Source organism: Mesoplodon mirus (assembly GCF_964341445.2).
Source record: "Mesoplodon mirus genome assembly, chromosome: 13".
Lineage (NCBI taxonomy): Eukaryota > Metazoa > Chordata > Mammalia > Artiodactyla > Ziphiidae > Mesoplodon > Mesoplodon mirus.
Genome location: NC_138989.1, coordinates 31,406,354 through 31,430,216, shown reverse-complemented (window position 1 = coordinate 31,430,216; position 23,863 = coordinate 31,406,354). Strand labels below are relative to the sequence as shown.

General features: G+C 43.7%; 1 protein-coding gene across 3 annotated transcripts in view; it reads left to right on the top strand.

Annotated features, from left to right (window-relative positions):
• The window catches only part of PTPRM (protein tyrosine phosphatase receptor type M), a 748,579-nt gene that overhangs the window by 502,656 nt on the left and 222,060 nt on the right, over positions 1-23,863 (top strand). For all 3 annotated transcript variants that reach the window (XM_082641116.1, XM_082641117.1, XM_082641118.1), the window contains one exon: positions 7,087-7,219. In XM_082641116.1, coding sequence (XP_082497242.1) covers positions 7,087-7,219 — 133 coding nt within the window. The remainder of the gene's footprint in view (positions 1-7,086; positions 7,220-23,863) is intronic.

The window sequence follows — 23,863 nt, the reverse complement described above, 5'->3', positions numbered from 1 at the left end:
ATGGAAAAAATGTCAGGGACAGTTGATTTTTATTTTAACGCCTTCAAAGTTTAGTTTTAAACAAACTGTTGGAAATGCCCACTCTGAAGTGGTAACATCCTCAAAATCACCCACTCACATTTCCTTTATTGATTATTCAGTTCATATGAAAGGTGAACACAGTTGATGCCTTCTTATTGACAAGCTGTTCACTCATTTTATTACTTGACGGTGATTTGAGAAATGCAGATGGAAAAAATAAAGCCATTTCATCAGACCAGTAACGGCATTAATAATTCTCTGGAAACTTCCAGAAAGTAAGTTATAAGGGTTTGATCATCTTACCCACAGGCTGTAGGCCCCATCAATAAATGAGAGCAGTAACTGTCATGAAATTAGAACAAAAATAAAAAAGTAGATTAATTTTTTAGAGACGGTATATATCAAACAATCTAGCATCTCAGTTTTATATGAAAAATTATGTTTCTGATTATTAGTTGTACGTCATACATGCCCTGCATGCCCTACAGTGGAAATGAGGTACAAAGGAAGAATGATAAATTCAAAAGCATAATCAGGTTACAAATAATACATAAAGTGTGAACAGAGATTATTCCAGGGGTACTGACTGACTTTGCATTCCCAGAAGGAGAAACAATGATGTACAATTTAAATGAAAAATCTTGGAGATGTTTCGTGATTATATATAATGTTAAGGTACAGCTGGAAAAACCAAACATAGATAGCAAGGAATTCTAATTTTCTGAGCAGCAAGACATGAAAGAACTGACAATAATCTTTAAAACCAGGGTGTTGCTATTTTTAAGAAAAAAAAAAAGACCTCTGCAAAAGGTGAAAAATAACTATGAAAATTATTTGAAATAGATTTTCTATTCCATAAAGTCATAAAAATGCTAGTCCAAAGTGGCTGAGGCTTCCCCAATGGATATTTTAGAATATCTCTGGGGACTAGTGCTCTTTGAAACACACTCGGAGAAACAATATTCTTACGTTTCCACAGCTTCCATTTTGTTTTTTCTCATAAGGTTTCTCAACCTCCTGTTTCTCTTTTCAGCAACTTCCCATGGTTGCTGTCCCCCGACTCTTTTCTCTCTTTCCCCCCTCAAGTACCAGAAGTGGAATTTTGGTATTTGATTTTGCATGTTGTGAGAATGAGGTACTTTGTTGTTTGAATTCAGTGCAAATGTCGAACCCAAACACCAGTTCCGCCATCAGGAAGCAGGCCAGGTATTTCCATGAGTGGCACCGACATCCACCCAGTGCCTGGCGCTCTTAGACCGGAGGGCACTATGTGCGGCCAGTGGGGTGCCCTCCGTGAGCCCCTGCATCCTTGCAGTTCCCATCACACACATCGGAGGCCCCTGGCCTGGCTGAGGCCGTAGCCTTCACTGCTCTCCAAAGGGAGCGTCCTTCTTTCCTCCAGTTGGGTTTTGAAGCTCACCCGTGGCACCTCTCGTGGCCTCTTGCATCGGGCACGGAAGGCTGAGATGTCACTCGTCTTGCTCATCTCGAGTCCCCTGCAGAGCCTCTTTACAGGGCCTGGAGCATAAAAGGAGCTGTTTATTTGAAGACTGTGAAAAACAAGATCGGCCGCATCACAGGGACGGGCATAGGATGGCTCAGGCAAGCGTCCATTCCCTGTGTCCATCCTAGAGATGCTCCCGCGTCCGATGGGCTCACTATCAGTGTCCATCCCATCTGCTCACTGGGATGGAACTCGGAGCAGAGCCCCTCTCTGCCTTTTCTCCTCCTCCTCCTCCTCCCCTTCCTCATCTAGTTGTGAGGAGGGAGGAGGGGGCCCAGCTCTGTGCTCCTGGATAAACCTGCAACCCCACCGAACCCGCACATGTCCGTCACCATCTGCCTTGAGATCATCAGGATTCATCTCATGAGGCCCTTTTTCTCAGGGAGCCCGGGTGTCCACCTCCCCGTTCTTCCCCTAGACCTTCGCCCCCTTACCTCTCTGTACAACTCTCTCCAGGCCCATCCCTTCCGGCCCCTTCAAGGTCACTGCTCCAGCAGCCATCTCCTTTCCCTCCTGCGTCATCAACTTTTCCCTCTCTCGGGGACCGTACGCATCACCATTCAAAATGCCCTAATTTCTCGCATCTTAAGGAAGAGAGCTTCCCTGGATCCCCACACTCCTCCCTGGCTCCGTGGTGATGCTCCCTCTCTGCCTGTATCACACTGACTTCCTCCTTCTCCTCGCCGGTTTCCCTCCTCCCCCCTCCCTCAATCTGCCATTCCTTTTCGTCTCCGTTACTGGTCCCTCCTCGTGACGCACCCTCTCTCTTCACCTCCCAGGTGCCCTCCTGAGTCTCGTGGCTTTAAAGACCATCGTTTTGCTGGCAACCCCCCAAATGTTCACCCCAAGTCTAGACCTCTCCCCTTTATGCCCCACCGCCTACTTGAGATCCCCTTTGGGTGTCTAGTATCTCAAAACTAACTTGTCCAAAACCAAATTCCTGATTTCCCCACCTACCGTTCCACACCTGCCCCTCCAAGTCCTCTGCATCCCAGGACATGGTAACCCCATCTTTCCAGTCACTCCTCCCAGAAACCTGGATGTTGTATCAACACACCCTCCATCCAGTTTATGGACAAATACTGATGGCTGGACCGTCAAAATAGATCTCAAGTGTGACCATGTCTCACAACCTCCACTGCCATCTTATTCCAGACCATCCTAATCTCTTGTGTGGATTATCGCAATAGCCTCATAACTGACATACCTGTTTTCACTATTGACCCCCGATGGTCTGTTCTAAACACTGCCCCCAGTGACCCTGGTGATCCTGCGTGATCCTGTTGAAAGCTAAGCCAGGTCACATCCCTCCTCCACTCCGAATCCCCCCGTGGCTCCCATCTCGTGCAGAGGAAAAGCAGAGTCCTTCCAGGATCTCTTGAGGTGCCCCCAAGTCTGTCATTGTGCCCCCCACTTTCCCCGGCATATCCACTCCAGTCACACCTCAGTGTTTCACAGTCTCGTCTTGTAGCTTTAAACTTTTTCTTCCCACTGTCCTCCCTGGGTGTCAGCATATCTCACACCCCTTCCTCTTTCTGGTCTCTGCTCACATGTTATTTCTCAGTAATTCTTCTCTGATAGCCCATCTCGGAGCTCAGCGGCAACCGCCCTGCCCTGCCATCCCCACCCAACACGGGTTTCTCTGTAGCATGAGCACCGATTGACAACCTGCACAGTATCATTTACCTCTGGGTCTGTGTCCCACAGGAATCTAATTTCCACAAGGAAAGAGGCTTTTGTTTTACCCACGTGCTCACTGCTGTGTTTCTAGAACAGCACACGGCACGTCATTGGATGTGCAATAAACTCTTGATGTATAAATGGAGAATATTACTGATTTCCCCCACAGTCAAGGGCAGCCAGCCCTAGTCACCATCGCGCAGAGGTTCTGGGTAGCCACGCCCCCCTCCCTTCCCTCTAGAAAGGCTTTCCGTTTGCTCAGGAGAGGAAGACCTGGCCCTGGGGGCTCAGCCACTCCAGGCAGCGGTGATGCCTCCGTGTCCTTCTGGGCTGGTGTCCGTGGGTCTTCGGGGGAAATTTATGCAGCCTGTTCAGTGGTCAGAACTGGGCCCAGACCCTCGAGCCAGTGGCTGAGTACATCCAGTTCTCAGCCTGAGAGCTGCTGTTACTGAATTTAACGTCCAACACTGGACCAAGACAGACTGTTTCCTGCCAAGTTGAAAACCAGCCAAACACTGCATTGGCTAATCACTCCCTTTCTTTTGAGAGTTTTCACGTTAGACATTATATCTGAAACCTTAAATGACGCAGGTTCACTGGAATACCATCCTTTTTTAAAAAAAAAAACTTTTTTTGGTCTTCGAAACAAAACAACACACCCGGAGCTGTCACTGGGAGTCAGCAGCGTGGGCATCTGTGGAGATGATGTTCATTCTCCTTCCCCCTGAAATATTTAGCTTATTTATCATTTTAATGAATACATCCAAGCCTAGATAATGCCCACTGTGAAATGCGTACATTTGAATTTATTCTCTTTAAAAGGAGCTACATGTTCAGTAACCTCTAAGCAGGATGCACAATAGAAGAGAATAAAAACACCTTTCCATGAAGAATTAGAATTTATACCAAGAAAAAAAGAATACAAGTTTATACCATTAGAAACCCGGCAAGAAAATAACAAAACAGAGGGGGAAATAATTAAAACAACTCTTTTGCCAAGCAGTTTGTAAATTACACTCTTACGGTCATAGATTTGGGTAAAGGGGGAAAAAACCAAGCTATCAGTTGCAACCACATTCTGTCACAAATTATCCTCTGTCTGAGGCTGACTGACAGCTCACAGGCACATGTTTTCAAAGCAAGAAATGGGAGAGAAGAGCATCCTGTGGGGGAAGGACGGAAGGATGTCCATCTCAGGCCGGGATGGAGGGCAGAGTACATGGAGAAGGCAGGGATGGTGTGTCCCTGAGGGAACCTGCAGTGAATGACACACCTTCGCGAGATTTTCCCTGGGGCGTGACTCATTTCAGCCCAACTTGTGTTTCCCAAGAGTATTAGGACTACTCTACCCAGACACCTGAACCAGCCCCTTCACCCAGGCCCCACCACGGTGAGCTGGTGGCCGTACCTTTCAGGCAAAGGGAGGGTCGCACACAGACCTGCAGGGCAGCCCTCCTCACGTTTTATCAGTAGCTCCCCCATTTTGCCTGATTGCTGCCATGGTTACCTTGCAACTGTGTCCCACAGAGATTGAACATTTCATTTTCTTGACCTGCAACGTGAAATGAATTAAAAGTAGGTGCTGAAGAATGATGATCCTGACCTTCGCTGGCTGCATAGCAATGTGCTTGCCTGCTTCCTGCAGGGGATGAGGGGCCGCAGGGCTCATGTCTTTCCCTGACCCAAGGATGGGTGGGGTCACTCCTCACTTCTCACAGAGCTTAGGAAAAAGGCTAAAGCACAACGTAACTAGTCGTTTAGGTAACGGAAGCAAACATGTGACCATTAACAGGATGCTCTTCTCTTATGGAGTGTTTACAATGTATGAGTTGAATCCTTGTAATTTTTTAAATTTAAATTTTTAAGCCGAATCCAGTTTTTCTAAATAATTTCTTCCCTGAGTGTTGTATTTACTGGAATAACTTAGTTACAAAAAACGTAGAGAATCATTTATTTAGAAAACATATCTGGAGAACTTGCATTCTATCCCTAGTGAGGTAAATGGAATGGTCCCCAATGTGCCAGCATTTGGAAGAATAAAACCAATTAGATTTTATTTTTTTAAGTTAAGTTTTCAAATTGGATAAAAAATCAGAATTGAAAACCATTGGACTTTTTGTCAGTTTTGTGAATTTGAAATATGTTATTTTTACATGAATGGCTTTTTTCACCTTTTATTCATCTTTTAAAACATACACAATGTATCTTCACATTTTTCTTAGCAGTTTATTCAAAGTAACAATATCCTCCAAATCTACCACTTAGCTGTATGTTCCAGTGGCCTATTGTAGTGGTATACTTCAGATGTTATTACAATAAAAAACAGTAAATATTTTCAGGGTTCATTTGGACAACTGTTTGAGGGATATTCTTTCAAACAAAATAGCAGGACATCCTCCTGAAGTGGTCAGAAATAAAAATGGCCTCTAAAGAGTCATTATATCCGGCAGGGTTTGTATTTAATAAGGTGTGATTTTTCACATCACTGCTGTCCTTCAACCGTTGCTTTGGTTGGAAAGTACACGTGGGGTGGAAACTCAGGTGATCGTGGCCCTCTGTCTCCTGCCTTGTGTTTCTCCCCGATCTTGACCAGCTCCGTCTGTCTGATGGCCACGGCCATGTTCAGGGTGCAGAGTCTCATATAAAATCTTAATATGAATAACTTTTGAAAGAAACATTTATATGTTCCAGTGGAAACAGATGGAAAGTTACAGCTTGACACCCTGCTTCTCTGCGATGACTCATCTTAGACTAAGCCCCGCCTGGAGTGCACAGGAGACAGTGGTGGTTAAGTTTTTCAAGAATCAGATGAAGCATGAATGCAAAACCCAGTGGAAGAGTAGAAAGGGCTGGTACCATAGTCAGTGTTGATTTCATTTTTACCACCAAAAGCAAGAAGAAAATTCTAACATGAGAAATTTGGACATAAAATTCCTACTTTCCCAATGACCTGTCTCCCTAGGGAGGGGACGTGATGGCTCAGATGCCAAGGACTGTCGTGTTCTGATTAAAAAGGGAGAAGCCCTTCAAAAGTGGATTCTGTTTAGTGAATTGAACATTTCAGTCCTAATATTTTTCATCCTGAACTCATTTAGCAGAGGAAATGGATATTTCATCAGACACAGATTTGACACTCCATCACATTATACTGTAAACAGGACAGATAGTGTTTTGAAAATGGGAAAGCAGGAGAGCTAAGACAGTGGCCACTGGAAGGCCCTGGTTATCTCATTTAAACAGATACGAAATGTGGGTGCCAGTAGTGTGATCATCGTCTGCATCCCACTTTGTGAATAAATTGCTTAGAAGGAGTCTTTTGCCTACCAGATGTGACCTAGATTTAGATTTTCAAAGGCAGGGGGGAGAAAAATCTCTATTGTGTTAAAAAACAATTGCTGGTAAAATGCACAGTAAGTGAGCTTATCTCTCTTCTCCAGGTGTTTGGGCTAATATTGTTATGGAATTACTGCTTCATTTATGAAAAATAATTGGGGGAAATGTTCCAGCAAATCAACTTTGGATAAAGGCTGAGGATGTCTGTTGTGTTGGTAGCAAGTTTCTAAAAGGCAGAAAGATCAGGGAGCCCATAGAGATAATAAAAATATTTTTAAAACTGTGTTTGAGAAGAGTCTCTTATAAAAGGGTCAGGCGTGGGTGTGCTTTCCAACTTGTGTTGGGGTTTAGTGAAATAGGGAAGAACAATGCGAACGATTACATTCCTTTCAGCGCCTGTGGAAGCCGTTGAAAAAAATCAAAGCTCGTCTGTCTGCTAGCTCTGATAAGTCTTATGACTCTGTTAAATGCAGCAAAATTTTACAAAGCTAACATTTTTATTCTCCCTTACCCACCGTGTCTTCTTTCTCATTTCCTCTCCCCTTCAGGAGCTGCCACTCCAAAACCAGTCCCAGAACCCGAGAAACAAACAGACCACACAGTCAAGATCGCAGGAGTCATCGCTGGCATCTTGCTCTTCGTGATTATATTTCTTGGAGTCGTGTTGGTCATGAAGAAAAGGTGAGCTCCCGGCCGTTGCCACCCATGTGCTTCTGGCCCGCTGTTTGCCAAGAGGCTTCTTGTGTGTGAAAATACTCAGTTACTCATTTGGCTTTGATGACCAAGATACATCTGTGGCTCTGGTTGTTCCTATTTTGCATCATAAAGCATTCAAGGTTATGGGACAAAATTTAGAGTACATGGCTATGATTTTGTGTAAATATGCAATTTCTCATTCCGGGTCAACATAAGGATCATGTGTCTTACCACAAGTTGGTACATAAAACTTGGCAGAATCAGTAAAATCATTTATTCACCAAGAAATGTTTAGTACTTACTAGCAACAGACTAGGTCTTGAGGATATGAGAAAAAAGACTTTTCCTTCTCATTATATTGAAGATTATGGCGATGACAGAATTTACTAGGCCCATGTTATGTGCAGGCACCATGTTAATATCCCATGAGAAAGGGACTCTCAGAAAGCAGCTGGACAGCAACGCAGGGCATGGACACATAAGGACAAGAACGGTAGCATGTTGGATGTTATAAGGTTGCCCTGTTTGGCCAGGGGTGGTCAGAGGAGGAGAAAAACAGATATGGCTATAATAAGCAATCTTCACCTCTAATACGTGAAAAATAGGCAGTGTCTTTTGTCCTGTGGAAATGAGTGAAAACTTGCTTAATAATACAATGTTCAGTTTATATAGAAATGATCAATATAAAATATAGACAGCAAGAAGAGAAAAGACAGATTGTCCCTTTCTTATGTAGTTTAAAAACAATTATAAACAACAGGGTCCTATGTCTAGCACAGGGAACTGTATTCAATATCCTGTGATAAACCATAATGGAAAAGAATATGAGAAAGAATATGTATATGTATGTATAATTGAATCACTGTGCTGTACACCTGAAACTAACACAACATTGTACATCCACTAGACTTCAAGATAAAGAAAAGATTTTTAAAAATTATGGAGTGTGAGAAAGGTTACGGAGGATAGGAGGTGAGGACACAGGGGTCGGCAAAACCAGGTCTTGGAGGTCTTGTCTGGTCATCTAAGGAGCTGGACCTGGTCGTAAAATCCACTGGTGGCATTTAAGCAGGTAGTAATGTGATGTGCTTTTGCTCTTAGAAAGATCACTCTGATGTTAGGGTTGAGGCCAGCAAGGAGAGAAAAAGGCTGGAGTTAGGAAGACCAGCAACTTCAGAAACATAAGGAGCTACTACGTTGTAGTAGCCGTTTGGAGGCCGATCTGAGGGAGATGGCACAAAATAGAAAGAACCTCATTGCTGCCGTGGCAGTTGGTGGGGCTGTCGCCACTCCCCAGATGTGGAACGTGTAGGAAGTGGGACATGTGGGGCGTGAAGATGGGGAGCTCAGCTCTGCACTTTTTAAGTTCACTCTTCCTGTAACGTGGAGTAGACATGACCACTGAGCAGTCAGATATGCTGGTGTGGGCCAGAAAGAGTACTTTCCACAGTCAGAGACATCCATCCACATACGTCCAGCTGAAGCTGGGGCTGGGACGAGGGCACTTAGAGCTACTGTCGAGTCAGAAGGAGGTCAGGGATGAAGGTAAACCCTTGGGTCACAGCGATATTTAAGGGGGGAATTAATATCCAAATGTGTATACATACATATACACCTTTCCTTGCTTCTTCCTTCGTTTTCTGGTAACTGGTCTAGTTAGGCCTTAGGACAAACAGCTGCTCTGTCCCAGCTCATATGTGACTATTTGGTCCCCAACATTTCAGCTCCTCCTCCCCACTTGTCATCCATCCTCTCTTCCTTTCTGTTTGCTCACACATCGTTTAATTTTTCTCCATTTTTAAAATCTTTTTTCTTGTGTTGAGAACTTTCATGATCTACTCTCTTAGCAACTTTCATAAATACAGTGCTATAATGTGGTGGATATATAGTGTTACTAGTATAGTGATATTAATTATAGTCCCTGAGCTGTACACCCATCCCCAGGGCTTGTTTATCTTATAGCTGGGAGCCTCCTCCTCCTTTTTCATTTCTCATCTCTCTAGCTTTCTTTTCTTTACCCTTCTCTGCTTCTCTAGCTGTCAGTCTCTTTATTTCTTTCTCCCTTCACATCTCTGTCTTTTTTCTTCCTTCTTCTTCTCCATCATCTCTCATACACTTTTTCCTGGATGTGCTTTTTCTCTCCCCACCTTGGCGTTTATGTAGAAAGCTTAGCTGTAGTACCAGTGGTTGGTACTTTTTTTTTTTTTTGAATATGATCCAGTATAAATTCTAAGCAGCACTAGGCCCTTGTACGCCGGGATATTCAAACTAAACATTTTGGAGAGTTGATTTTTAGTTGTGGGAATGTGTTGGATTTTTGTGTCATCTGGCAAGTTCTCTGTGAGGAATAGCCTGAAACTACAAATCCAGTTGCCCTCGTGACCTTAGCTAAATGTTAATTCATCCTCCAAGGGTCTGTTTCTGCAGGATTAATTCATTATTCTTCCTTGGACTCTCAGGCAGTCATGGAGGTTGTGTTATAAATTATGCATTTGAAGAAACTGCCCATGGTAACATAGGGCCTTGATACAACTTTAGACTAAATTCCAATAACTCATATCAAATTTACATGATTATTTACTAGATAATAACCTTAAAAGGGTTATTTTCACAGCATGTGCCACTTGTGTATTTGCTTTTTCTGAAATGTAGAATATGCTCCCTTGTAATGCAAATTTGCCAATATACTATGCCTCTAAGTACAAAACTTGTAAGATTTTAACCTGAACAGTCATGTGGTCCAAACTGTCCTATTTAATAGAAATTCCAAAAACTTCTAATTGTTCAGGGTTTTCTCCCAAAATTTGAGTCTAAATTTTAAAAGTTGTATTTTTAAACAGAACCGTTACAATATGATAGTAATCATGAATAAGTGGCTGGAGAGTTATTGATACATAACAAACGACAGTGTTTGGTTAGCAACAGGGAGTTTAGATTTGGAATTCCTAGACCTGTGTTTTAACTACTTTTGTGATTTTGACCTTCTCTGGGCCTTAGTTCCTTCATCTTTAAGTTGAGCAAATTGCACTCCCCGATCTCTGAAGTCCCCCCAAACTCTCCGGTTTTCTGTTACGCGGCAGCCAGTGGTGACACGACGATGCAGTTGCTGTCCTGCAGGTGCAGTGGGGGCTCCTTACTCTATCTCATGCTGTAAACATACACAGTTGCTTCTCCAAAGCTTGCTTTGTGCAGCAGATTCAGGTCTCCATGTGTTGGCCAGTGAGGGGTTCATGTTTTAGCCACGCGTTTCCCAGTGTCACACAGGAGGCGCTCAGTTAAAAGGCGAGCAGTGGGGAGATATTGAGAGAAGGAGGGTGGGCAGGAAAGAGCTGGCTTTCAGTGTAGTGCTAGTCATGGTTGCTTGTTCGAGCCTGTGCTAATCAGACTTGCAGGCCCACTCCTGCCCGGGCTAGACTCTGGGTCACCAATGTGAGCACATGCCATTGGTCATAAGGACATACTGGGCCCAGGAGAAAGTGTGGGTGAAGCAAATGCATCAGTACTTCTGGAAATACAATTGGAAGTCTGTCCTGCTGGGGAAAAGTCAGTATGACCGTCTGGGTGGGTCAGCATGCCAGGCCACGTGGGCCTGAGCTCTTTGGAGGAAGGACAGCAAATTTCACTGGGTGACATTGCCAGTTAACTTAACTAAGATCGTGTGGGTGTCTGAAGGCTCTGCCTTCTCAAAAAATTAGTTGCTGGAATAGAACCTGTAAAATCTGTTCAACTCATACTAACTCATGGAATCCTTTCACACCTAGGCCATAATGACTGAAAACCAAGATGACCTTCAGTTTTATTTGGCTATAATGTTTTACAAACTTATCACAAATTAGACTGGTTGTTACCTGTCTGTGAATATTAATACATTCGAGCCTTGCCTAGACTAATACAATACAAAACCTGCTTTTCCTTAAAACCTTTCCATGTATTTTTATCTTATTCTTTAAGAAAGCAAATTCTTATTACTTTCCCCTTCCCAGAAGTATGTGTTCTTCTGAGGGTGCAGTGTTTTGACGCAGCAAATGTTAAGAAAGGGTGTTGAGATGAATAGCTATGAAATAAAAGTTTCATGCAGAGTCACATGACAACACACTCTCAATATAAAATAAGTTGAGTAGCAGATACTTAGTTTTTATCATTTTCATCCCTGTATAATTAAATTTATTTGCATAAATGAAAATGCCTGCATTTTCAACATTTTTCATAAGGAATAATTTATCTCAATAACATGTTTGACAGAATTTAGTATACAAGCACCATCTATTTTACCCTGATTAATTATATTTACTATTGTTTCTAAAATTGCTATAGATCTTTTAGAAATTTGAGAACATTTGTATCAATTACAGTAATATCTCTGTCTCGGTCATTGTGGTAAATAGAAATTACAGAAGTTGTGACTAAATGGAAATCATTAAAGAGATACACATTCTTGCTCAAAATAGCAAATGTTAGTTATTCTACTTCATGAACACCTGTTATCGGTAAATGTGACTACTTTCATCCTCCAGCACCATACCTCTATCTCCTTCCCATAAAGCATTTTAACAGATGTACATTTTGCAAAAGCAGCCTGTATCATTAAATATTTAGCACGTTTCTATTACATTTTAAAAACACTGGAACTACCAAGATAAAAAAGTTCAATAACATAGGAAGAGTATCTGAAAACATGAAACAAAAAAGGTAAGGGAAAAAGTCTGATGAAAGCCCTCTTTTCAAAGAGACACCTACAGCATGTGAGTGGAGGTAAGTCGACATTAACTATAGTTCCCCCACTAGAGCTGTTGACCCTTGACATAGGAAAATTTTTTCCACTACAGTTAAGTGTGAGTTACATGTGAAAAATGTCTTAAGTCTGGATGCTTTATTCGAAGTCCTATTTCAAAATCACATTTTCTGAAAGTGCATTGAGAAAGTCACATCTAGACATGTCTTTTTGGTTATTTAGAATATGTGTACTTGATATGTAGCTGTGTAAATAATAATCAGTTGCTGAGAAGACTTTTCTACTCTAGCACATGCTTTTGGCATATGTGAAACAGGATACATGTGTTCACAAATAGGTCCGGAAATGCCCTCCTAATCAATCAGTCAGCTAGTGTCCTTCAGTTTCCTAGATGATAACTGACTGGGCTCCTTGTTCAGCGGTAAATTAAATTGACCTTTTTAAGGGCTCTTCTAACCTGGACTTCATATGGTTACTGTAATAGCTGCCATATTCTGACTATTTCTGGACTCAATCTGATGGTTTATTTAACTGTGTTCTATTCGGGGCTCTTTGGGCCCTCTTTATAAAGAAGATTTTAAAAGGAAGGTGGGGAACATAGGCACCAGTTTTTTTAGTTTATAGGAGGAGGGTGTCAGAGAATGATAAGGGCAGCCAACAGGCTTTAGAATCTCACAGACCTGTGTTCACACCCCACCTCCTACCTGGTGGCGGCATAGATTTAGGGAAGTCACTTAACCTCTCTGAACTCAGTCTGCAAATGTGAAACGTGACGATAATGATGATGATGGTGATGATAATGTGTATGGGGGAAGTATGAAAATCAAATATGGACATAGCTGGTGCTTGATAAATGATAGCCCAGAAGTTCAGAAAGCCGTTCAAGGTCACGTGGGTATACGCGGCAGAGCCTGGGGTCAATCCAGGAGTGTCTGAGCGTTACCACCCCACTGGTCACAGCAGTAAAGCTCAGAGATGCCTCTCACTCTGTAAGCCTCAGCTGCTCTTGGTAACCAGTAGCTGGAAACACCAAACAGTCGTCGGCTTGTTGCTGTTTACTCTTGCTGGAAGTCTACAGATATTTCAACCTGCCAGCCTGTTTTAATCTCCTCTTTGAGCTATCATTGGAGAATAGCCACATGAAAGCTTTTTCCTCTTCCTCCTTTACAGAAGCGTTTTGTAAATCCTTTCGAATACATGTGTTCCATGGCATTCTTGGAGCCGGTGGTTTACTTCTGATAATTCGCAGCAGTGAGGATGCTGTGTCCTCGTCTGGTTTAGTGAGTGAGAGAACTTTGTTGAGTTTTATGGTAAGCCTTCAGCAAGCGAGCTTCTCTCCTTCCTCCTCAGAGACAAACCCTAGATTCCGGGGGCTGTGAAGTGGGCAGCGGCCCCTGGAGACAGAGGCTGACATGGGCTCTGCTGAGCTGTGTGACCCTGGCACGTGGCTGGCTTTCTGTCCCCCAGCTTCCCCAGTAAAATGCCCCGAAGGCATCATAATAGGACTTTACCATGAGTGTTTGGAGAAGGAAATGAATGACGACCATTACAGTGCTGGCCCCAGTGAATATTAACTATCAGTACACATGCTATGCTGCTTTGCCTGTGAGCTGTAGCTGAGGCTAGTTTCAGGTCCATTGCCCACCTTAAAGGCTTTGTTTCCACCCTCAGAGGCCAGCCGGGACCGGGAGCTGATTCTCCTTTGGAGGGAGTCCGCCTCTCTGTGTAGAGTCCACGTGGAGAGCGTGGGTCTTAGTTGTGAAGGTGGCTGGGAGCACTGCCGCCCAGAGGAGGACAGCTCACAGTCCCCGCAGCCTGAAGCCAGGCCTGGGCAGAGATGCTAGAGCTGAAAGCGTGAAGGAAACGCTCTTGGGCCAAACTGGCCCAGCGGTATTCCTTGTGCAGAGGCCCCTGTTCCATCTGAGGGTTTTACTCCCTACACAGAAGGAAGCCAAGTGCTGGGGCACCGATACCACCTCCCTCGAGACTTCCCGCTAAGCCCCAAGTTCATCTGAGTAAGCATGGCCTTGGCACTCAGTGCAGATTCTTTGGGTACCTGAACGTGTCAGACCCAGACCCGGGCTGGGGCCAGTGGTCTGCCTCCTGGGTCAGAACAGAGGACAGCATCAGTCTTTCCCAGGTCCTTAAGAGCATCCCGCATCTATAGGGACTCCCCGAGCCTGCTCTAGCACCTCTCAAGAGGTGTGGACCCTCTTGCCATGTGACCAGACCTGAGCCTAAACACACTGAGCTGGACTCTCTCCAGCCATCTCAGGGCGCAGCTGTCCTACTGATTCCTATTGGAATGACCTGTAACTTTCCAGTACAGCTCGTTTGTATCCTATATCCGTTAGCACAGCTTATTAAAACGTGTTCTTTCACTGTATCATCTCTCTGAAGTTCAAGTCTAACGGTACCTATAAGGGATTCAGAGGGGGTTACATATTTACCACTGAGATTGATTGTTCTCCGTGGTTGCTGTCCCCAGATTCTGTGTTGATGTCCCCAGCTCTGTCCCAGGCAGGCTCTTCATGTTGTAGAGGGTGTCTGTCTCATTCATGTTGACATGACCTCATGTTCTAGTTTGTAGGGTAGGAAATACCCAGAGCATGAAAACTGAGGATGTTTTACTTAGGATGATTGTTTAAACCTGTAGTCTTGGTCAGTGAATCCGAGAATTCAAACTTAATATTATCACTTGTTCAGTTCTTTCTAGTTTTGTATTAATGAGTAAAACAGTAATGAAAACTACTTAGACTATAGAAAAAATATATATGTTAAAAAAAAAAGTAGGCCAATATCTAACCTGACTTCTTTTTTTAAAATTAATTAATTAATTAATTTATTTATTTATTTATTTATTTATTTATTTATGGTTGCGTTGGGTCTTCGTTTCTGTGCAAGGGCTTTCTCTAGTTGCAGCAAGCGGGGGTCACTCTTCATCGCGGTGCGCGGGCCTTTCACTGCTGCGGCCTCTCTTGTTGCAGGGCACAGGCTCCAGACGCGCAGGCTCAGTAGTTGTGGCTCACGGGCCTAGTTGCTCCGCGGCGTGTGGGATCTTCTCAGACCAGGGCTCGAACCCGTGTCTCCTGCATTGGCAGGCAGATTCTCAACCACTGAGCCACCAGGGAAGCCCTAACCTGACTTCTTTGGGCAGAATTCATGGTCCCTCTTCTTCTAACATAAATCTAAATTTCTTTTTAACAAGGAAAAGAGTTATATCTGGAATCTTTAACTTAGGTTCATTTATAGAAAGTTACATAAAATTAATTTTCAAAGAAGATAAAGAGGAGCTACTGTGTTAGTAGAGGAATGCTATTTTCTTTTTTTGTGTGTGTGGCATATCTCAGCATTGTAAGATGTGATGCTGTGTTAAATAATATATTGACTAATAGGAAAGGCATGTTTTTGCCCAGTGTCCTCACAGACTGTGCCTTTCAAAGGGCATAATGCTTCACTAGAAGGAGTTTTTGTTCTTATTTTCATGTATACTGTTTTCCTCTTGGCACTGCTGTGGTGGAACTAAAGTAAAGCTGTTTTTATGGGTTTTACAGCAACACGTAAAAATTGACTCATTTATTAAATCCAACATCCTTCTATTTGTTTGTAAAAACAACACAAAACCAAAAATTGGCAAAAATGTAGCACAGGCTATCCTATCTACGAATGGCCTATTTTCTCTCTCCTGCACATGCAGGCATGAACACAGCTTTCTAAAGTTAATTATGTTCCTGAGATGACTCGGACCACCAATAGCCCGATAACAGAATTCCAGGGTGGACCTGGGATGTGTTTCTTCCTTGACTCACCTCATCACGGTGCTCAGGTTGCACCTCCCGTGCATTCAGCCTCCTGAATTATTCGGGTACCATCTGCCTCTTCTGTTAGATTCTAACATGTTACAGGCTGTGATGTGATCCTTTCTAATTATCTCTGACACCCCAGCACAGTCTTTGCCCCTAGTAGACATGGAGTATATTTAGTAATTAAAGACAAAAAGCACTCCTTTCATGAAAGCCCTTCAGTGCCACCCTGGACTTTGAATCGCTTTGGCTTTTTATTTTTAGGGATATATAAGTTTTATAATATAAGATGCTTTATTAATTTTTCTGTACTGTAGGTTTTCTGGTGGACAGATTCCCTCTTTTGAATAGTATGATTTTTAAAGATCTGAATAACAATTATTTAAGTTTTTTATTTGATATATTAAAATCATTTAAATGAATAGGAATATATTTAAATTCAGATCTGGCTTAATTAAAAGAAAAATGGGCTCATATCTATCATTTACTTAAATTATCACTTATTTCCAAACCACCTTTTTTTTTTTTTTTTTTTGCAGTATGCGGGCCTCTCACTGTTGTGGCCTCTCCCGTTGTGGAGCACAGGCTCAGTGGCCATGGCTCACAGGCCCAGCCGCTCCGCAGCACGTGGGATCTTCCCGGACTGGGCCACGAACCCATGTCCCCTGCATCGGCAGGAGGACTCTCAACCACTGCACCACCAGGGAAGCCCCCAAACCACGTTTGAAACATTTTTTATAATAGTGTACTGCCTTGCATATTTTTCACAAGCAGCATCAATCGAGATAGAAATTATTATATTCAAAAAAAGAATAAGAGCCTTAGGATGAAGTTTTCTCTATACAATGAGCATCTGCCCTAAATAAATTAAAATATCCAGTTTTTCAGGTCTTCATTTCAGCGGGTTCACAATGGAAATGCTCAGACTTACGTCTTGGTAACTTACGTGGGTCTTCTCATCGCCAGCCCTTCAGCTGCTAATAGTGCTCCCACTGCATCCTTGCACAGCATTGTTCCTTCAAGTGTGCTTGATGAGAATTTATGGTAAACATTGGCTCACTGGCCTTATGTCAGAAGGAAAACATTAATAGAAACAAAATCAGGAAAAAGCCATTTCCTGAACAGCTTAATGTAAGTGTGGAGTTATCCAGAGCTATCAAAATGTCCTTCATCCTTTTCCCTGATTTATCTAAAAGCCTGGGTTGTGGGTTTGGAGTCAGAAGTCAGTTGTGGAAGAATTGGCTGCTCAGCAAAGCAAATTGCTGCCTAATTCCTAGGAATGGTTCTTACCTTTACTAAAAGGGAAGGAGGAAAATCTCAAAAATATATTAAGATGGTGGGAACAAAGTGGGACATGGCATTAACTGAAACTCTTCACTCGGTGGCTGTCATCTGGGAGTGGTATTGTCCCCTTAGGGGACACTGGATATGAATGAGGGTGTCTACACAGAGAATGGCTTAATTGTATACATCTGTCAGCTGTATAGTTTCATAGTTACAATTGTCAAGGTTTTTCTTTTATAATTTATCCAGGTAGGGTTGACTCAGAGTTCTGGTCTTAAAGTCACAGGAGGTCTAGATTAAGGTCTTAATCAGAACTGCCTACAAGGAGGCCCAGGAGGGCTGACCCGGGGGGGCCTGGTGAAGAGCGTGTCTGGAGACGGTTGGGATGCTCAGGCCCATTAGGTGTGCCACTATGTCACAGATATTACTGTCCCCTCCCACCCCTGGGGAAGTGAGAAATCTTGATTTCTTTTGTTAAATCTTCTATAAATTTTTTAACACTGGCAACTAACCATTTTTTAATGCTTTGTTGGCCAGATAAAATGGGCATCCAGTTGCCAGTTGGTGATTCCTAATTCTATTTTAAGATAAACCAAGCAGGAGACATGAAAATAACCCCATTTTAAAATTCACTTACACGTTTCTGGCTATAGATGATGCTTATGCCAGAAAAAGACAATAGACTCTTTCCTTGCCCACGTCTTCAGTACCTGAGATGCCCTCAAATCGATGAGTAAATTGTTCCTACTTGGAAATACACGAAATTTAAGCTTCATTTATCTTGTCCGTGGTGCCGACAGGTGGTTTGGAGTGTGTGCCTCCAGTTTATGACAAGAGCCCATCCCATCTTTCCGCACTCAGAGTTGCTGTTGACTTCTGTATCGCTCTGTAATCCAGGTCGGGAAACTTTGGAATCTAGAGGAGCCTCAGATTGTAACATCTGTTAGAGCGCTTTCACTCAGAAGATTAACATTAAATTTATTAAATTCTATTTCTATTCTAATCATCTTCCTGGTCTTTCAAAAACAGTTTCCCTAGCATGAGAGAGCCCTAGGCTGCCCCTGAAGTTGAATCCGGCCTCTGTACCCAACACTGAATTAAATCTTGGAGACAGAGTTTTGGTTGAAGTAGAAAAGAAAAGCTTTATTGCTTTGCCAGGCAAAGGGGGCCACAGCAGGCTAGTGCCCTCAAAACTGTGTGTCCCAGCTCGGAGTGGGTAGTGAGGAGTTTTATAGTAATGGTTCAAAGAGAGTGTGATCAGCTCGTGGACATGCTCCTGATTGGTTAGTGGGGAGATAGGAGTCAGCATCATCAACCTTCTGGTTCCAACCGGTCTGGGGTCTAGTGCTTGTGGACAGTACACCGTTAACTTCTCCCACCTGGTGGGGGTTTCAGTATCTGCAAAACATCTCAGAGATATTGTGTATCCCTTGCTGGACCCAGGACCCTGCCCCAAGGCTGCACTATTGTTTCCTGACTGCTCCTCCCTTGTCTCTGCATCCCCTCCCTTCCCTGATTAGCACCTGTTTGAACTGCCCCTTGGAACTCAAGGAAGGTCATGGGGGCTGAATAAAGCCTATTTCCTATAATCAAGAAATGGGAGACACAGAAAGGCTTTTGTGCCCAGGAGCTCCACAGGGTCCTGTTTGGTTTCACCCCTGACGATGCTTATCATGGTGGATGGGGTCTCGGGAGGGAAGCCAGGCCCTCCTTCCTAAGGCGGCCTCCTGATGGACTGTGCCCAGCTGACCAAGTCAGAGCCTGGGGGTCTATGGGTTCTCCCGCTTCATAGCCCAGCCGAGGTAAGAGAGCCAGAAAACCTGGGGATCCTGTGAGAACAGGCTCCCTGCTAGCACCGCGGCTGTTGATTTCGTTATGCTGAGTTTGAGAAGCAGTAGGACTTATGTATCTGCCATCACCTGAGAATAAAACGGTAGTATATTTCCCTGTATACCCTTTACCTCCCACCCCAATACACATACATCTTTATGGCCTGCCTTTAAGAAGGAGAATCCAAATTTAAATAATCTCCGGTGCCCTGAAGTTTTGGAGCTGCGCCAGTGTCCAATCCAAGACCCCACGTGGTCTTGACATCAGACTGCACTTATGAGACTCTTCTGCTGCCTTTGGCTATGGCGAATCCTGGAGCCTTCACAGCACATCCAGAGATCTGACCCCGTAGCCCTGCCCCCTCTGCTCAGTGGGCATCTAGCACTTTCCAAGGAGCCCCCAGGAGCCTCAGAGCCACTCCACGGCCGTGCCACACTCGCTCTGGGGCCAGGAACACCCACTTGCATTCCCTGGCAGGAAATTGCTCAATGCCTGAGCTCTATGGCCTTCACTTCCAGAGCAATTTAATTTCCTACTGCCCTAATTGCTGTGCTGGTGCCTGGACTTAAATGGCCCATCCATTTGGATCTCCAAACAGCCTCTGACTCACCCAGAAACTCCTCCCTAAGTTCTAAAATGGCAATTTTTTTAAGCTGGAACTTTGGGGTGCCAGCCTGATTCTGTAAACCTTGCATAACTCCAGATCAAGTCTGGTTTATTGAATGCCCCTCACGTGGTGACATGCCCATCATTGTGTCAGCGTGAGGTCCAGGCTCGGTCTGTCACCCCATCCTGAGCCCCTGCCGTCCACGGCTGACACCCAGGTTGGTAGTGATAAGTCGCCAGGGAAGCCTTCCAAGCGCAGAGCTGCTGACAGTATTTTAACGAAGGAAAGCAACATAAATAAATGGTTCATTCTTATTCTGCATACATTTTTACTTTTATGATCTACACTGATACAAAGAACAACAATGACAACAAAATTTAACTGAAGTTGTAAGTCGCAGAGTTAGAATGATGATTCACTATATGAACAGAGAAACCGACTCTAGGAAGAATGTGGTTGATTAATGAGCTTTGTTAACAAGTTCACAGTTTCAAAGGTCAAAATTATAGACCTGATGACGTACAGCGCAACACTCTTCACTGATGTTCAGGTCCTTTTCCTAACACAGCACGTCAGAGGGCATCACCAACAATTATTTTAATACCATGTGTTCTATGACTTATAAAATTTTGGATTCTTAAAATATCTTTTAATCACTATCCTGACCAGTGCATTAGCCTCAGCATTTTTTAGTTGAAACTGAGGGCACTCAGCAATCATTTCTCTTTCACTGTGACACTGCTAATTTTAATGATAATATGTGAAGAACCTACAACAATTAAGCTGGAGCTCTGAACAAATAACAAATCCTGTTAAGCTAAGGAAAAGGAAATAGCCATAATGACAGATCCATAAGCTAAGAGAGAAACTAAGTTGGTTATAGAAAGACAAATTAAAGTAGATTTTTGGATTCTAAATTATTGTTGATTATGATAGCTTGAGGGGCTCCCTGGAAGAGAATGGATTAGCCGACAAGTCTCTCCCAAGTTAATTTCCTGATTTGGCAAAACACAACCTGTGAAATTTATTTCTCTGGCCACATGCAGTCCCTTTTTAAGTATGCATGAAATGAGAAGCATACTGAACCGGGACCCAGAGATGCAGCCCTACTGTTTTTATTGACAAAAATGTCTTTCTACCTATATACCACAAAGAATTGAAAGCAGGGACTTGAACAGGTATTTATACACCCACATTCATAGCAGCGTTATTCACAATAACCAAAAGGTGGAAACAATCCAAATGTCCGTCAACAGATGAATGGACAAACAAAATCTGGTGTGTCCATACAATGGAATAGTATTCGGCCTTAAAAAAGGAAGGACCTTCTGGCACCTGCTACAACCCAGATAAACCTTGAGGCCATTATGCTAAGTGAAGTAAGCCAGACACAAAATCACAAGTATTATATGATTCTACTTAATGTGAGGTACCTAGGGTTGTCACATTCATAGATACACAAGTAAAATAATGGAACTGGGGAGAGGAAAGAATGAGGATAGTGTGTAATGGGTGCAAGTGTTTCAGTTTAGGAAGATGAAAAAGTTCTAGAAATGGATGGTGGTGACGGTTGCCCACAATGTGAATGTACTTGTTGATGAAAATTTAATTAACTATCAAGTTAAGAAGAAAAAAGGGAATTTTATTTGAGCCAAACTGAGGATTATAACCTGGGAAGCAGATTCTCAGAAAGCTCTGAGAACTGTTCCACCTGTTAGAAGCCAAAGGCACAGTCATATACATTTTTGAGACAAAGGATCATCCATCAAAGTGACATACTGATATCTTACATAAAGTTCACCAAGGATACATAATCCAGGTAGGCACATACAAAGTGAGCAGCAAGTCACCATGACCCACTACGGAGCTGGGAAGGCACACAATTTTTTTAAGTTACATTTGCTACCGAAGAAAGAAAAAAAAATTGATATTTACTGTTGAGCAGGCCTTCCCATCTTTGAGGAGCTCTGATCAACACATATGACAGATGCATATTGCACGTTAGGGAGGGAGAAGGTGCAAACAAACAGAGAGAGAATTTTATGTTTAATTTTTTCTTGTCTTGCCTAAAAATATAAATTTTATTTCATCATACTTAATGCCACTGAGCTCTACACTTAAAAATGGTTGTTAGTAAATTCCATGTTATGTATATTTCACCACAATTTTTTTAATGGTTTATTATTGGTAGACAAAGGATGTTTAGACAGGTTTTGAAGTACTGCCCTCACCATTCTAACCAGCAGTCAGCCCCAGAGCATTGGGCCAGCCTTGATACCGGGGGCCGGGTGTATGATGGAGCGTCTGCCTTTTGAACTCTCAGGCCTGGGCTGCTGGGAGGGTTGCTTTGCCGAGCTCACAGCAGGAGAAAACTGATGCAATTGTGCATGTTTACCTGGGGTTAAGAAAGCCCCAGAAAGACATCCAGCCACATTCAGAGCACGCAGCCCAGAGTATTCCTGCATCGTTACTGACAACAGTGAAAGCAAGGAAACCAAATTGCCTCCGAAAAGCACCTCCTGAATTGTCACCTTAATACCCCCCAAAGCCAAGCAGGATGGCCATCAACCTGGAACCAGCCGGAACACATGTGCCCAGATTCCTGGGGAGGCACAGGGTATTTCAGTCATAAGTGAAGAAGACAATGTGCCCTGTGCCTTATTTTAAGCCACCAGAGAGTGGAATGTGGGTAGTGCTGGCAGAGGCTCTCAACAGCTGTCAGTTTTTTATTTTCTTTACTAGTAACAGTGACTCTGCACAGATCACCTACAAATAGAATATGAGTGTGTCTAGCATTCTAGAAGCTCACAGCACTTAGATCCAATCCACATCACTCCCTAGTGCAGGCTTCCAAATTTGTGCAGTTTCAGCCTTACGGCTTTGATTTAAAAACAGAAAACAAAGAGAAAATAAATCCCGTACGTGCTGCCTAGAATGTAGGGCTGGGGCTCCTCTCATTCCATGGGTGGGTCCTGAGTCGGTTTCTGGTTTGCCTGTTTCTAAGCAGACTTGCTGTCTCTGAGTTGACTGGAAGCCCTCTGAGGGCAGGATCGCTGAGTGAGTGAATAGACAGCAGGTCCTGCCAATGTGACCCCTGGGCGCTCTTCCCACCGCGTGGCCCCCTTGCCCCTGCCAGCTCCTCACAGAGGCGTAGCTGACTCTAGACTACCTGCTTCAAGTCATGACCAGGCAAGGAACAAGTCCTGTTCTTGCGCCCCATCCTCCTCTTCCTGCAAAGCCCTGTCCCTGAACTGCAGCCTCCTTTTTGTGACTGGAGTCACGTGAAGACAAGGGTATCCCCAGAATGGAATTCTGTGTGACTACCCTACCTCGAGGCGCCACATTTTTGTATATATTATGTATGTCATCTGTAGGAAACTTCTTACAGGACCCGTCCTTCCTCCAAACAAGTTTATTGACCCAGTGAGATGATAATGACCCAAAAAAGGATACAAGGGGCTTCCCTCGTGGCGCAGTGGATGGGAGTCCGCCTGCCGATGCGGGGGACGTGGGTTCATGCCCCGGTCTGGGAAGATCCCACGTGCCGTGGAGCGGCTGGGCCCGTGAGCCATGGCCGCTGAGCCTGCGCGTCCGGAGCCTGTGCTCCGCAACGGGAGAGGCCACAACAGTGAGAGGCCTGCGTACCCCCCCCCCCAAAAAAAAAAAAAAAAAGGATACAAGCAAGATTTACCTTGAGAAATCTGAATTACTAAACATCCACGAGTGAACATGAGTTGGCTTTTCTCAATAGTCATTCCATCTGTGTTAGTTGTTACTTATTTAATAGTGATGGTGATGATGATGTTGATAGTCAATAAAAATTCAGCATCTGCTTCAGACTAGGCACGATTACAAGTTTTTATGAGTGTTATCACTGTTAGGCCTTATAGCAACACAGAGACAAGTAAATTGTTTAAAGTCACACAGACCGTAAGCGACAGAAGCAGAGGTGAAGCCAGGCCACCTGTCTCCAGAGCTCCATTCTGAGCCGTTCTGGCTCTTTAGTTGAAATGAAACAGACATAGAAAAAAGATGGACACAATACCTACCCATGGAAAAGAAGCCACTAGGAAGTCCCATGACCTATATTGTAACCAGCATTCCCGCATTTCTCATCTCAGTCGTTTGGTGAGAGAAGAAAATTGTGCCCCGTGTGAGAGAGGAGCCCTGCAGGGCCAGGTGGACAGGCTCGGAGCTACCCCTGGAACCCAGCTCTGCCGCTTACGCTCAGGAAGCAGAGAGGGGACCTGGGTGACTCAGGCTCCTTTCGAAGCCTTTGACAAACCGAGCATCTCAGTAGGCTTGAAATGGGCCACAAAAAATGGCCACGTTCATGCCTGAATAATGTTCAAGCGTCACGGTCCACACACTGT